Raw genomic sequence first — 16,956 nt, forward strand, 5'->3', positions numbered from 1 at the left:
GTTTGGGAAACACTAGTTTAGATTGATGATCATTTTAAAAAAAAAAACGATCATGAAAACAAAATTCCATCAAAAGATCCAATAGCCAAAATTTGGGGTGTACTTGGGCAATAACTCAACCGTACAGGAAAATACTGCATTAAAAACTAGAGTCAAGTTTCAAACCGTGAAGATTCACATAAAGTTAAGAAGTGTGGAAACCAACACCAACTAGATCTAGATTAGGAATGTCCATGGACCAGCCAGGAAACACATTAAAGTGACCTGAAACTTTTTCACATCTTCACTGGGCTTTTACAACCGTTATATTGCCATGCAATAAAAGGGAGATATTTAAAGCAAACTGAAACACGGGTTATTTTATTGCTTTACTTCAGTCTCTTTGTAGGTTTGTGCTTTAAGTGTATGATCCACAGAGAGCCACACATAGATGCAGTGGTTAAAATAATGGTAAATGGGGGGAAAGAGCCCTCTAGTGTACACTTTGCAGAGCGCCTTCAATGCTGAAAGCAAGCATTGGGAGGAATGCAATGAACAGTCCGCATCACTAATACAAAAATAATTGTGCCAGTATCTATCAATTTCAGTTTCAGGTATGCATGCACTTCCCAATGGACCTGAAAGCCTGGTCACTATTTTGTGACATTTTGGTTGCTTCTAATGGTTGCATTCTTTTGCTGCCAAGACAGCGGAAGGGAGACAAAGTGAAGTCTCCTCCCATCCGTCCATTTTCTGCTAACATCCTGCTGTCCCTTGCTCATATGAGCATTTTCTTCACACTTCCATGCCTTATCGCTTCTGTCTTTTGTCTTCGCCTCCTTAGAATCTTGGTTTTATTTCCTACTGAACTAATTTCTCACTTTCCTCCAGAGGAAATTGCCTACGAACCTTCCACACAGTCTGTTTCATTCTCTCACAAGAGTTATAAGGTGTCGATGAGAGCCATATGCGTTATCTCAGATACCACAAACACCTCTTAGCATATCACAAATCTGGTTGGCAAATCAACAACAACAACAAAAAATGGTTAAAGGGGCAAGCATCAATTAGCAAAGGAAGCTTGGCATTAAAAGAAAGGTAACTAAGCTCTTGGAGCAAATAGTTGGGACCTAGGTTTCAGAACACCAATAAACTCATTTTGTGATAAAGCTCAAGCCCTAATCACATGCTTGCTCTAATACAGTAAAGCAGAGTGGAATGGCAGCAAGATGGCTGAAGCAGAATCAAGACAAGGCAAACGATGGTCCCACTGTATTCAAACAGGACCTACTTCTGAGTAAACACACTTTGGGTTGCATTTTAAGAAGTCACTTGGATCTCCAAATGTTTGCTCGCTCTCTTGTTTTTTCAGCTGCTGGTGGCGGCAGTGAAGAAAATGATCCCTTTTGTTGGAAGAGGAGCGGTGCTACTTTTAAATGCACTGCATTAAAACATTCTATACTAACAAGTTTTTTTGTTATGAAGCACCTAATGTAGTAGCAGCAGCAGCATGCCAAATTCTAAATAAAAGCACATAATAGGATCTAATATTCTCTCCCCCCAAAAAAATTTCCAGTGTGAATTTCAACTTTGCAGATATGTCCATCTTTAGGATTGCAAAACTGAGTCAACCATGGAATAGGAATACTAAACAGTATGCCTATTTCTTCAGTTCTAGCCTTAAAAATACTATTAGCGGCCTTGGATTAATAAAGAGCAGAATTCATATCTTGTACTGTTAATATCTATATTAAATGGCTTATCACCAGCTAAACACTACCAAAAATAAAGCCTATATAAGCTAGCTCTTTGCCTGAAAACAGAACTGCTTTAAGAGTCTTTAAACCACATCAAGTAATCCAGAAAACACAAAAAGAAGAGAAGTAACTGCTTATAGCCTCTTACTCCACTGCTAACAAAGCAAGCCTTCATGCGATCACATCTTTTAAGAGCAAGGTCATGGAATAGACCCAAGGAATACATCCAGGCATTGTGACAGTATGTGAAAGATGGAAAAGAAGCTCTGGTTTCCTAAGCACCGAAACCATTTTTGGCATACACGTGTGCAAACACACACAAAAACTCCTTTCTCTCAAAAGGTTTTTCAGACACAAAAACACTTCTCCAAGACTTGTTAAAACTGCTCATCTGATGGGAGAGCAGGCCAATCCGCATGGCAATAAATCACACAATGGCATTTATTAGCCACCCTTTCCCTGAAGATCCTAATCAACTCCATCCCAAATTCTCCCTGCTAAGAGCATACTGTGCTATTACAGATGTAAATAAAATGCACCTGGAATGAGTGACCCTCATCTGAACTCATGATGTGTTGGTGGGGGGGGGGAATTGTCGTGTCATTGCTTACGACTGAGAAATATAGTACGTGGTCAAAACTGAGGAAGCTGCACTGTTAACACAAAGCAGCAGAAATGCATCGGGTTTACGGAATCTTAAGTGTAACTTCACAGTCACTGATTCAAAGTTGGTTTGTATTTACTGATTTGATCCTGTTATCGAGGGAAGCTCAAATTTAATATTTCTTCTGTTTGGCCATCGGAGGTCACTACTGCACTTCAAACACTGTCTACCATTTGATCCAGTTTTAAGTCAGAAAAGACAAAGATTTAAAGTGCATGCCATTTTTTTTCCTTTAAACACTTAAGTCTATGACATTTAATGAAGTGGCAGGTTTTAGGAAATGGATAATGATGTTAAGTCCTTAAAGTTTTGGTGCATTGTTTTGATTGTTTTGTTTGGACTTACAAGTGAAGTCCACAAGGCTATCACTAAAGGAATGGACATCGGATTAAGTCCAAGAGGGTAATCCATCCAATACAGTCATGGATACAATTATATCTGGAATGAATTTAGAAGCATACCAAATCCCCCCCCCCACCAATGCAGCTTCTTCCAACTAATTTATTCAGATAAGCAATAAAACCTATTAAAAGTTTGTCAGATTGTTAAATTTCAATACCGCACTCATCCAAAGATCAAAAGGCAGTTTATAAGACAAAAATACCAAAACACATAACATTAACAAACAAAAACAATACTCCCTACAGTTTAACAGGCCATGTTTGCAAACTAAATGCTGCTTAATGTCACTTCAGGGTAATTCTAATTAATTCATACCTCTCATAAAATTTCAAAACACAATTTCAATGTAAATGTCAAAAATCTGTAATATTCTAACCAAAATACATTAAATAAAATCAGAAATCAAAGTTAGTTGGGGAAAACATTTATATACCAAGAAAGACCACAACATCTATATTTATTTTTTTTAGATTGAAGTAATTAGGAAAACAGATAAAATCAGAAATTCGAATTAAACCTTACTGTTATTCTACTGGGAAACCAATGAGAGAGGGCTTTAAAAAGATAGAACTATGGTGACAGAAATAATATACTGGTGGCAGCAATAATTTTAATATGGGGGTGGGAACAGGAGGCACCATCCATAAAAGAAAGGCAACAAGCTACCAACACAGGATTCTAATGCAGAAGAGGAGGACAGCTTGGCATAAGTTTATTAATTATCTGCATAGTAAAACAATATACAAATACTGGTAAAGCTGTTGTGGAGATAATTACTTTAGAAATCAAAGAACAATTTTTATTTAGACACCAATAACTGTTAATATTCTCTAGAATATGTATAATAAATGTTTTTGTTTCTTCTTTTGAATAAATAGTTCATCTGTTTTTTTCTTTTTCTGTTTGATCATGAGCAATGGATGTTTGTTGTACAAAATGTTCTATTTCTTATCTTAAATATATATGATATTGATGCATTTTAGTAAAATTATGATCGATATATTTCTTCCTTAATTTTTCATCAATCCTAACAGCATGCATTTCAACATGGGGCTCACAGGCAGCCACTTCTACCTACCCTCGAGTTATAAAGCATTGTAGACACACACTGATGCAGATACTGTATGTTAAAACTGACAGAACAGAACTGCCCCTCTGTCAGTCAACCACTGCCCTCCACAGGTTGAAGTCTGAACTACAAACCAAACACACTAGGAAGATCTATAGATAAAAATAGCCTGCCACGCTTGCTGAAATCTCTTGGCAAGCTATTAAAACAAAGTGAAGTTTCATCTACGCACAGATTTGATCTAAGCTGTGGCCCTCTCATGGTTGTTCAACTACACTTCCTGCCCAATGGCCATGAGCAACTTTGCCAAATGCTTTGCTGAAATCAAGATAAATTACATCCACAGCACTCCAATAATCCACTGAGCTAGGAACCCAATAAAATAAAAAACGTCCTGGCAGGATTTATTCTTAACAAATTCATGCTGCCATCAACCAAACACTACACGGGGATCAAAATGCTTACAAACTGATTTATAATTTATTCTAGTATCTTTGGACTTGGAAGTCAATTGTTAGTTACCCATTGTCAAAGATGTCTCAAGGGCAATAGACAGCAGTCCTGAGAGTACACCAGCAGATTCCACTAGAATAATAGAGCTGTAGAGTTGGAAAGGACCCTGAGGAGCATCTCGCTTAACCCTCTGCAATGCAGGGATATGCATTGTCCCATATGGGGATCAAACCTGCAACTCTGGTATTATTAGCACCATGCTCTAACCAACTGGGAATCCTAGACCTTGAACTCATTTCAGGCAGATAGGTAGGTATTACCTGACCAACCTTGAACTACAATCCTGATTTCTCACCAGTTCACACCGGCTTATGGGAAATCCCCCTTTCTCTTTGTACCTGTTAATATTTCATCATCCTTACGAAGAACACAAGAACAGCTTGCTGTATCAGTCCAATGGCCCATCTAGTCCAGCATTCATTTCTCAAGAATGGCCAACCAGATGCCTGTGGGAAACCTGCAAGCAATCCTGTGGCTTCCAGCAATGGACATAATGCCATTCCAGTGATATCGTTACTGAGAGGAAGAACTACCGTTTCCTTCCTCTCCCTTTGAACATACCTGTAAAACCCTTTTTAATGCTTTTACCAACTCTTGCAGCCACAGCTGGCATGCATAGCTTTCAGCATCAAGGTTGCAGGTAGCATAAGAGCTTATGCATTCATAGGTCCTAGACCCTGGTGAATTGGGTGACACGGTAAGTAGGTATTTTACCATGCAATGGCATTGGGGCGATATTGCACCACAGGGGGGGTGTTCAATCTTATCTGGTCCTCCCCATCATCCGCTATGCAGAGTCCAATCAAGTACAGGAGCAACAGGAGCAATACAGTCATTTCCCCTACCAGATTAAAAGTTCCCATCCTATCCAAACCAACATTGGATTCAGGTCCCAGAAAGCTCTGTGGCCTGGAAGCAAATATCAAAAATAGCTCTCACTAATCATGCCTGGCACACCAACAATCAAAATAATAAAAAAATTACTATTAGAGACACAGAAACATGGGTAGAATTCAAGGTATTTAGCGGTAAAGGCGTTTCAGGAACTTATAGTATCAATGCAGAACAGCATGAACACTACCACTCTTACTTTAAAGTTCCAATACGATATATATTTGTAAACCTGGCATTCAAATTGCTAGGCACAAATTGATCTTTAATATCAACAAAATAATTCTAAAAAATTCAGAAGTGTATGCAATTAAAACACCATTATTTTATGTTAAAGACACAGTTACCTATAATCAGGCTGACGACTAGCAGGATGGTCGTCCCTTTGCCATCTATATCCAGGATCATCCTATAAAAGTGAAATTGTACAATGCAAAATCGAGCATAATGCAAGATACAGTTTGAAGAATTAAAACTTCATTAGTTTTCTACCTTATCTTAAACACAATCCACATAGTAGTAGGGCTCTCAGTTTCACCATACCTCTCACAAATATTTGGAGCAGTTCTCTGCTGAGAATCTCTTTCTCAACAATATAGAAAACACTATAGGTCGTTCACAGACACTGAAGTTACTAAGTATTATGAAACCAAAATTATTTTCCCCAAAGGGGCAAGGAGCAGAATGCACTGATCAAATGTTAAATCCAGAGATTATATCTTAATTTGCATGTTGCTGATAAGCTTGTTTCATTAGGCACACAGAATGATAGACTGATGAGACCAAGACAATACTTCTACAACAGCAATAGCCATCCTCCAAACAAGGTACCGTGGAACTATGAAAATCCATTATAGAAATGAGCAAAAAGGAGGCTAGTCAGATTTGATGCACCATTTTAAAGGTGACCTAGTGTGTTACATTTTAGGAAATAGAATCAAAGCATTGTGGTTGCTTTCCTATTGTGATTACATAACAAGTTTCATGGTGGTTGAGGTGCAAATTCAGGTATCATTTCTTTTGAGCTGGTTACTTTAAGACAGAAGCCCAAAAAACCCATCAGGAGCATGCAATTTCCAGCCGTGTGCCACAAGGGGCAAAAACCTAACTTACCATTCTGTGTGGTGGTCCACTTCTTCTTTCGTGGACCAAACCGCGGCCATCTCCGTAATCTCTATAGCCAACATGAGCGTGACTATATTCATATCTACTATAGCTTCCTTCCCCAGGTCTCTCTGGAACTGGTGGTTTCTTGTTTGCAAAGTTGACTTCTCGAGCATAGTCATCCTAAAAAGGTGAAATGGTGTTTTATTTATTAGGGGAGTGATAGCCCACCCAAGGCAACTCACAGGGATTTCCACTCCCTTTCCTCCTCCACACACACACACACACACACACACTTTATCAGGATAAAGAGTAGTTATGCCAAAATAGCCCAGTTTCTTTCACGATTCTATTAAGATTTTACCACTACTGAATTTACAGTTACTTTCCCATAAATATTTAGGGCAATGTCAAATTATATCTATCTTCTTACACAACGGAAATCCACTGGTACATTAAGACTTCCAGTGTCACTTCTTTCCCCTTCTGCCTTCCCAATACCATCCAAAATCTACTCTAGAGGGGTGAAGAACTCTCCAGAGCAGAGCAGATTTTGAGGGCACAGGGGACATTCTGGGCAGATTTAGAACCTCGCTGCTCACATGATACTGGAACTAAAATCTAAAATTACACACTTCTTCCATTACGTTTCCTTTTCAATAATTCAAAGTTACTATATACTTGTTCTGTTTGTTTGTTTAGTTTACTGCCCTTCCTCTGAAAATAAATGAGAACACAAAATACATAATAAAACAAAAACAAAACAAATAAATCACCACCAGACTACAAACACATTTAAAAGGCCATAGAACGTTAATCAGCCAAAGGCCTGCTTATACAGAAATGTTTTCGCCTGGTGCCTAAAGATATGTAATGAAGGGACCGGGCGAGCCTCCCTGGGGAGAGCATTCCACAAACGGGGAGCCACTGCAGAAAAGGCCCTCACTCATATTGACACCCTCCAGACCTTGCATGGGGGAAGCACACAAAGTAGGACTTCAGATGATGATTGCAAGGTTTGAGTTGGTTCATACAGGGAGAGGCAGTCCTTGAAGTATTGTGGTCCTGATCCGCTGAAGGTTTTGTAAGTCAGTGCAGTGGAGCCAGGTTTCAACTGACTTGCCCCAGTGAGCAGCCTGGTCGCCGAATTCTGCACCAGCTGAAGTTTCTGAACAGTCTTAAGAGGCAGCCCTATATATAACACATTGCAGTAATCTACTCTAGAGGTTACAAGAGCACAGACCACAGAAGTTAAAAGTTATTCCTGTCCAGACAGCGGTGCAGCTGGCTCACCAGCTGAAGCTGATGGAAGGCACTTCATCCTTTGGAATTATTTTTCTAAAAGAAGTGCAAAATTCTGCAAACTAATAAAATATATTGGGTTGGATCCAGAATTGTGTTCAGCGAGGTTATGCTTGCAGTAGAGGAAGTGGGCGGAGAGAAAACTATCACAAATTTATTTTTCCATCTGCAAGTTCCTGAAAACCTGTTCTCTTGAACACTGTGTAAAGTAGGCTAATACATGAAAACGCTCTCCCCATCTTTCATTCAGAGGGGAGTATCTGCTTGATTCCAATTCCCTCTGCAAATTGAAGAGCTCTTACATTTTCAGAGGAGGGAATCTGGACCCAATCCTTTGGTAATACACATTTTAAATTTTTACTGTGAATGATTTTTCTAAGCTTTTCGAAACTAGTATAACTTCTGCTTTAAAAGAAGTTGGGGAATAGAAATTAGAAAACACATGACATCTAATTTTTATATTGATAGCAAAGATTGTTATCCATCCACTATTCTGTATATGGAAAATATTCAGGAATACAGTACATACAGTTGAACTTAGTGATAATTATGTGCATTTCTTGTACAGTGGAACCTTGGTTCCCAAACGGCTTAGATGCCAAACAATCGCAAACCCAGAAGTAAGTGTTCTGGTTTACGAATGTTTTTAGGAAGCCGTTCAACCGACGCGGCTTCCACTTGAGTCCAGAAAGCTCCTGCAGCCAACTGGAAGCCGCGCCTTGGTTTTCAAACGGTTTCAGGAGTCGAATGGACTCCTGAAATGGATTAAGTTCGAGAATCAAGGTACCACTGTATTGGAAACATAAAACCGTTTAAAGAACCTAAAGCAGATCCCTCAAAATCACTTAATAATTACTGAAATGCAATGATCCTTAGCTAAAAAATACTTCTCTATTACTCTATTACTTCTGATATTACTGTCATTATTGAATTAGTAATTGTTAGTCAAATATTTTTACATCCTACTGCTGCTTAGCTATTAAAACAAAACAAAAAAAGACTGACTGACTAGATATATGTCGTTCAATCTCATCCAATATCCAGCCTGTTGAAAATGAGAAGAGCATTCTGACTCCTGTAAAAGGAATTAAGAAGCATCACAAACCAGAAGAAACTTCAGTGAGTGAGTTTGTATTTTGACCTTTCCTTCCTTTGATTTATTTTTCCCGAATGTGTTGCAATTATATAGTCTCCACAAAATTCCCACTCCAGCTACTGCAGATGGGGCAGCTTCTCTGTCCTTGGGGGCTATCAGGAATTAGTCTTTACTACAGGTTCCTTAAGTTTATGTATAAGGATGAGGTAGAGACTGAAGTCAGAAGCAGCTCTTCCAGGTATGGGCCTTTCTACGCTGCTCACCCCGGCCAAGTATCACAACATGCAGATATACTGGACAGTTGCAGAGGAACCTTAGGGCCCATTTCCATCTGACAAAGAAGAGTGCTTGGTAAAGGCAAACAGTGCAATATGTGAAAGCCAGAGAAAGGTGTACGAAAGTAAAACCACCAAGATTTACCAAAAGCGAGCTAAAAAACTTAAAAAGAATGACAACCTAGTACTAATACCTTGTATTCTACGCTGTCAAACTCATACGGCAAACACTGTAAATGAAAAAAATTAGAAAGTTTTCTTTTAAAAAAAAATCCTATTTGTTACCACTAAGGCTTAAAGGAATTCGTATATTTAGGATATTTCTATACCACATTTTCAACAACAGTTCTCAGAATGGGAATTCTGGGAATTGTAATTCTGGGAATTATAACATATAAACAATGATAAAACAGGAAATTGAAGCAACATGTAAATAACTAAATGATTTGAGAGGCATGGGGAACTGAAATGATAATGTAAGCACCAGGCAAACCTTCCTGTAGATGGAATTACAAAGGCAGGGTGCCACAACCAAGAGGTCTTACATCAGGGGTCAAATGTTCTTGAACACGGACATCTATAGATGACCTCATGACATGGGCAGATGTCAGAACAGACACTCCTTTGTTCAGCTAGATAAGCCATGTAGGGCGTTAAAAAGGAAGCATCACCACTTTGAATCGTCATTGGAAATGGGCTGGGATTTGCTTAACAATGCCCTTTTTAATTTAAAAATACTGAACAGTTTTGACATTTTATTAAAGTCTAAGATACAGTATGTCAAAACTGTATCTTGACTAGGGGTAAAACATGCAAATATTCTAAGTTTCCATTGCTGCTCCGATTTCTCTCCCTATAAAGGCTAATTCTATTATTATTTTTCTACACAGATAAAAATGTAACTGGGGAGGCAAGTGAGGTCTAAAGGCAAAAGTCTTTGCACCACCCAAATGTTCAAGTCTGCCATATAAAACTGGCAAGGTTCCTAAACCATCACACAGGTTTCTTTTAAATCAGACTTGTATTCTTACCTAAGCTTTGCATCTAAGACATTCTATGTTTTGCTCCCTTGGGTTACATAGCCATTTTACATTTAAGGCACCAGAGAAAACCAACTTAGAAATGGATTGGGTAGTACTGAACTATTTCAGAACTCTATTGATCCAATATGAGTTCTGCAGCTATGCTAGGCTGTATTTGCCCTCAGTCATTTCATGGAAATCAGTGGGATTTATTTCTGAATGGACTTGCCGAGGATTGGGATGCAAATGTGATTTTAATTGGCTTTTTGAAGAGCCAATATCTACTCTCTGAATTCTTCAATCCAATATGGCAAACCATGTTTTCAAAGAGAAAGGTAATGATTTTGTAAACTGCTTACAGGGTTTCAAGTGGTATTTAAATTTTGTTAAATAAAAATTGCTTTAAGTTTAAGTCTTTACAACTCCCAATAATTCTCTCTCTCTCTCTCTCTCTCTCTCTCTCACACACACACACACACACAAACACAAACACACATACAAACTTTACAATGTTGCCTTTTAATGTCTCAACTGTAAACTTCTCCGTTCACATCCTTTCTTCCAGGTTACAAACATATCATTAAAAAAGTGGGGTGTGAAGATTCACAGACCAGCAAATAGTGGGAGAACCTATGCGCAAAGAACGCATGGCTATTATTTGGTGGCAGCTTCACTACCTTTTGAAAGTCTCACAATGCCCAACACGGGTATTTGGGAATGAACTTAACAACTCTGATCTTCGCAATTTAACAAAATCTAGCCACATTTTTAGCACTTTGCCCCCAAAACAATTCATTGCTGCCTACTCTTAACATCCACCAAAAGGTAGACTGAGGTAGAGAAGGTAAAGTATTCCCTAGTGATCCAATATAGCCCAATAAAGGGCACTTTACCTAAAACCTAGCGTCCCCATAGTCACCTCCTTTGGCGCCTTTCTTTCCCTCTATGGTGGGGGATTGGCTGCCTCCTGTTTTTGATGGCAAGTTGTGAGAATTAAAAGTCTAAATAAATATTTTGTGGTGCTCACAACAGTTTCTAAGATTTCCAAATGTGTCCCTGAGCCCTAAAAGGGGGATCCTGCATTAAATTAACCCAACAACTGAATTCACAAATATATGGGAAAAGTTTACACTGAACGGCCATCAAGACTCCTATTCCAATTTTCGAAACATCGTTCTATATAACCCTGCTTGAGTTTGACTCACACCCCCTGGTTACATGTTCAGTGTCTTTAATAGAAATCCTCAGTGTACAGTCCAAGATAAAAGATTTGGGAAAAGAAAACGATAAAAGACAAAGAACTATGAACAGGAAATATGTAATGCAGATTAATGGCACTATACTTACACCAAGACGTGGAGGAAGCCGCTCTCGCGGAAGTCTCTCATATTCATATCGTTCATCAGACCACACATCATCTCTTCTGTATGCCACTAAAGATAAAGATTTAATTAGCCAAAGTCAAAACTTGGTGATGGTACAAATACCTGAATACATCTTCTACTTTTCATGAGATACATTGTCCTATGCTGGGGGAAACCCAAAATTCTAATATACCAAGTTGACACTTCTTTATCTGGAATTGTCAACCGATTTCAATAAAACTTTCCCAATGCCATTAGCATTTTTTGGTTTTAATTATTTGCCTGTAAATATTCTACAGTATACTTCAAGGATTCTTTTTTGACATGATTTTGTGGTGCAGAATTTTAAGACAATTTATACATTTGAAATATGCCAATTTTTCATTTTGCATTTTACACATAATGAACTCAAAGCTTCTTTGGCCTGGTTTTCATAACACATTAAATTATAGCTTAAAACAAACTATGATTTAATGTGAACGAGCAGAGTGCTAGTGTATGCTCCTCAAAAGTTCTCACACAGCTCCTCTCCTGCTGCTGCTGCTGCTGCCGCTGCTGCTACGGATGAAAACAAGCCAGATTCTGGCTCGGGGGTTACTTCCCCTAAAAAAGTTATGAGCAGTAAGCAAAGAAAAAAACTTTCGTCCCTATGCGAGGTATGTTTGCAACTCAAATAAGCCAGATCAATTCTGGAAAACACAACAAGCTAGACTGTGGTTTGTTTCCTCTTTGGTGCAGCAGTGGCAAGGACACGAGCTTAAGAATTGTTGAACTCCACTAAAAGTGTCATAAGGCAAGGAGGGAGCTTGTAAAACTAAAGCCTGCTCACATACTGTAATACTAAAGCATGGTCTGCTATTTGCACAAGCCATAATTTTCTCATTTATGACATAAATGCAAACTAGGATTTGTCAAAGGTGTGAAAGATGAGGGCATGCAATCATCTGTGCCTTGGAGAACTGAAAATACTCCTTGGGGCATATCCACATTTTCCTGCAATGTGACTAATCAGTATGCTCTCATGGAACAAGTGGACCAGTTTTAATTTATAGATGGCTAAATTAAACTGGGCACACCAAATGTAATTAGAAAAGCTGACACGCCACAAACTCCATATTTAAATTATTACCTGCTATTCAGTCTAGGTGAGATAAACGCCAAGGGTCAAATAACTTTACCTGTTTTAAAAGTGTTATTATACACTACATAAGGCTTGTTCATTTTCTCTGCAATGACTCAATTACCTTTTACTAAATTTACCTTTACCTTTTGATAAGCTGTCAGTAGGCTTAAAAAAATAAAACCCCACTCTTAAGCTGTCATGTAGAACTACTGTTGTACCTGTTGTATCCATTCTTATAGTAGAACACTGAATCAAAGCTCACTGACTGAACTTGCAGTCTTGTGGCTAGTCCAAATATAGCTGTATTGTCCAGGTTGGCACTACCATATAGGAAAACAAAGAAGACAGCATGAAAAAGCCAAACAATTATTTAGATTTGTTCATTATTATGGCTTATCTCATCTTAATTTCAATGCTTACAGTGAAATTCTAATATTACATTTTCAATTGTGTTCACTGCTCTACTATTTCAGCACACATAGGTGATTTTAATAATTTCAGAACATTGTACATGCAACTCCCCACTTGTGCATGTTTCCACTGACACACACGTCAAAAGGGAACAGGGAGAGCAGAACAGGGGGATCCTGGCTTTCAGTGTCCCAGTGATGCACTGCAGTGATGCACGCCCAGAACAGAACCCCCATGCAAGTGGGACATTGCCCTGTAATTACATAGGTTTTATTCAAAGCAGCTGTGAGAGGAGTTCTCAGTCCCTGCTAAAGAAAGGCGAGAGGAAGTCAGTTTTCACTCACTTATCTTTTAAACCAAAGGTTTTCTCCCAAGGGCTTAGGGGTCCTCTGAAACATGTGGGTGGTTCACAAGAGAGGCAGAACTGGTTAAAATTACCTCCTTCCTGTGAGTAGATGCCCCAACTGGATCATAAGCCCTTGAATTCACAGAAGGACTTCCTCCTTCCATGGATTCACCTTCGTTTGAATCCAGCCACATAAACTTTTTGACCTGGTGTGCATAATACTTTATGTAATAATTAAAGCACATCTGTTTGCAATGACCAAATACTACACACATCTGACATGTAAGATGGTTGATCGGGTAAATAGATATTATATTCGCTTGAAAATTCTAAGTGACCTATTGTGTCATTGTATTTACTAAGGTTGTTACATATTTTACACAGAAGAGCAGCATTTAACTCATTTTTAACAGATGAGAGCACACATGTTTATGTTTGGGTATGATTTAATTTTACTTCACACATTTTTAAGAGGCCGTGGATTGAATCCAATCCTATCTGTGTGCGAGCAGAATGGATTTTCATTGATATAACAGAACTTCCCCTTCCTCTTCTCCCCTGCACCCCCAGAATCTGTCCTGGATGGTCCCCAACTCTTCATTAGCAGAACTTTTAAAAAATATTAAATACACCACAATTATAGCTTTTATTGAAAAAAAACTTTTTGCCCACTGTGTAAAATAAAGAGCTTTGTTATCAGAACTAATTTTAGTTCAACAGACATAGCATTTGTAATCACTTACTTTTGTTCTTTCTTCAACAATGTTTTAAATCCCAATAAATTCGTTCCTGTGTATTTTAAAAACAAATGAAAAGGGGGAATGAATCTATCTCAATTAAAAGCAAAATAACATTAAGTTGGAGCCAAAGAACTATGAACATGAAGACAGTTGTGCAAGGGGGCTCTTCCACTTTCCCTCACCTTCTACAATACTTCTGAAAAGCTACTACTGACAGTCAGGAGACAGAACCCTCCAGGGTAATATGAAATGGGGCACTGGGGAATGCAGTGGGGGGGGGTAATCTACTGAAATTGTCCAATTAAATGTTTTCCCAATCTAAGAAGTTGCTTTTTGTGTGGGGAAAATGCCTTGTTAGAACATCTATACAGACACACTTCTGAGGATCCATCTCATTATTTAGAAGCAAAATATTTTGCACAATAGTTTATTTACAAGACTGACAATGAGGGTTTTTTATGGGGGATGCACTTTATCATTTAGTCAACTAGAATGATTAAGAACCTTTTGACTTATAAACAAGATGCTACCATTTATCATCATCACCATCATTTCATTTGTATGCTACCTTCTCATAGTTAAAACCATGCTCAATGCAGCTTACAACATGAAAAGATTTGCATAATTACAAACATAACAAAAGTAGTCATAAACAATAAATAAAACATATCAGAAAGTACACAACAAAATTAAACAATTTCCACATAAACCGTAAGGTAGAAAAATAAAGGTAGAAAAAATTACTATCAATAACAGGAACAAAAATTCCCAACAAAGTACCCTAAACAATACCCCAGCCCAAGACTTTGTTCAGCACCCTCAGCTTTTGTAGCTGGAGTCAGTCAAGGCCCTGCCCTCCCAGGCCAGGTAGAAAATGGCAAGCAAATAAACAAGCTTCAGAGCTTTTAAAAAAATATGTCTCATACAGTACATACACATACAAAGCCATAGGTGGCAGGTACCTTCTTCCTTCTCTCAAGCAGCAGTAGGGGTACCTTTTCTAATATGGTGCCTGCTTCAACACATATATACCATTTAGAACCAAGATTTGGCTCTAAAATCTGTACAAGCCGAAAAACAATTTCATTTCCAGACTTCCTCAAAAGTAATTCTGTACGGTCATCTATCTCTTGGGAGTCAGTTTCCAGGAATTTGAGGAGCTGCTGATGGGGGTGGGTGGACGATAACACTGATTAACCCATGCAGGAAAAGAAGACATCTGAGGAGCAGAGCCCTTTGGTCAGTAGTATCACTCCCCTAATAGTAACCTGACACTTATAAAAATGAGATGGTTGTGTCGAAAAAAGCTCCAAGAGAATAGGCACCTACAAGGGCGAGGAGGCTGAGGTATGCAGGAAAAGCACCCCTTGTCTCTCACACAGAAAGCAGATGCCAAAGTCTGGAAGCCAATATGCTGGTTCCATGGAGCAGGGTACCATGAGAAGATAATGCGTGTACATTCATCTATTTTACCTCTGGTTCCTGATTTGTGTGTGGATTCCCTTAGTTAGCTGGGGTGAGGGCTTGTGGATGATCCGCATTTATTATCCAACACAAAATAAGAAATTGTGTTTAATTTACAAGAAGTGTGTTCAGTTTGCATCAAGGCAGAAAAGGAGGAGGGTGGCAAGTGGAAGCAACTTGGTCACTGTTAAGAGTAACGCAGATCTCCCGTCTCTTGACTTCTGTTGTCGTATGCAAGGCACGTTTCATGTACTGTATTTTTGCTGGGAGTCGCCCAGAGCGGCTGGGGAAACGCAGCCAGATGGGGGGCTTATAAATAAAAAAACCATTACTATTATTGCAACGCTGCACAGACGCGACTACAACAGAAGTTCATCGTGTGGAGCATTTCTCACCCTTTCGCTGTCTCATCAGAACTTCTAGGCGTCAGGTTCCTGTTAAAGAGACCCAGGAACTGAATCAGCAGCAAAGGAACTCAGCTGGCGTGTTTTTTAAAGACGTGCTGCTAGTAGACGTGTAGTACTGTGCCCCTGACACCACGTCTGAGTGAGGGACGCGTGAATCCCCTCGCCCGCACGCGGCTCCCTAAGTGCCTCGCTGCCGCAAGAGGAAATCCCATTCCCCTCAACGGGGCTTCCTTCCGAGGACACGTGCACAGGGCTGCGGCCGACTGGCTCAAGCCTATAACCTCAGCCGAACTGGCACTTGTCTCCTGAGGCGCCCTTTGCCCCGCCGGGCGAAAACCGAAGGCATCATCCAGGAGGAGATGTGAGCTCCGAGGGATGCCCAAGCGCCGGGCAACGCCGTTCTGCGCGTGCGCCTCCCGAAAAAGAACGAGGCCGGCCATGGGAAATTGAGAGGGGGGGGCTCCTTTTTTCTCTCTCCCGCCTACCCCCCCACCCGCCCTCGTTCCATAATCCCTTGTACTGTACCAACCAACTCACCCGCCGCCAGTCAAAATCGCCACAACACAGAGCTCGTCCTAATCCACTTCCGGCGCGTTAGGTGACGCTACCGGAAACACGCGCGTCCCAAACCGAGAAGTTTACCATAGAGACGCGAGCCCGGCCAATAGACCTCCCGCAGTAGAGCTTTGCAAAGCGGAGCGCCATAGAGTTGTGGGAAAGGAGCGGCTGCCCCGCATATGGCGGCGAGCAAAGGGGACCCGGAAACGAGGGTCCTTTAAAAGGAATAGACTTGGGGTGGCCGAGTTTGTCCGCTTTCCCCGATCCCCACCACCCCCAGGTAACGCTAACAGGGAGTCTCGTGCTCAGTACGTCATCAAAAAGGCGCCCAGGCGTGAGGCGTCCTAGAGGGAGGGCGACACGGCTCGGGACTACAGGAGTGGGAGGCGGCTCCAGAGGAAGCGAGCGCGATGGTTTGGCCCGACTGAGCGGCTTCTCTTGGCTGCAGTGAGTCCCTCAGTTCCTACCT

The 16,956-nt window shown here is 40.0% G+C and overlaps 1 protein-coding gene across 4 annotated transcripts in view; it reads right to left on the reverse strand.

Moving 5' to 3' along the window:
* The window catches only part of PPHLN1 (periphilin 1), a 28,386-nt gene extending 11,863 nt beyond the window's left edge, over nucleotides 1-16,523 (reverse strand). The window contains exons 1-8 of one of the 4 annotated variants that reach the window (XM_033161777.1): nucleotides 16,467-16,518; nucleotides 14,062-14,107; nucleotides 12,780-12,881; nucleotides 11,422-11,507; nucleotides 9,247-9,282; nucleotides 8,691-8,756; nucleotides 6,389-6,562; nucleotides 5,623-5,684 (exon numbers count right to left, since the gene is read on the reverse strand). In XM_033161777.1, the coding sequence (XP_033017668.1) occupies nucleotides 5,623-5,684; nucleotides 6,389-6,562; nucleotides 8,691-8,756; nucleotides 9,247-9,282; nucleotides 11,422-11,507; nucleotides 12,780-12,792 (437 nt within the window). In that variant the 5' untranslated portion in view covers nucleotides 12,793-12,881; nucleotides 14,062-14,107; nucleotides 16,467-16,518. Of the gene's footprint in view, nucleotides 1-5,622; nucleotides 5,685-6,388; nucleotides 6,563-8,690; nucleotides 8,757-9,246; nucleotides 9,283-11,421; nucleotides 11,508-12,779; nucleotides 12,882-14,061; nucleotides 14,108-15,854; nucleotides 15,904-16,466 lie in introns of those variants that run through there. The other 3 variants (XM_033161778.1, XM_033161780.1, XM_033161781.1) reach the window with 3 other exon arrangements.
* Nucleotides 16,524-16,956: the final 433 nt, after the last annotated feature.

The sequence above is a fragment of the Lacerta agilis genome, chromosome 10, assembly GCF_009819535.1.
Source record: "Lacerta agilis isolate rLacAgi1 chromosome 10, rLacAgi1.pri, whole genome shotgun sequence".
Classification (NCBI taxonomy): Eukaryota; Metazoa; Chordata; class Lepidosauria; order Squamata; family Lacertidae; genus Lacerta; species Lacerta agilis.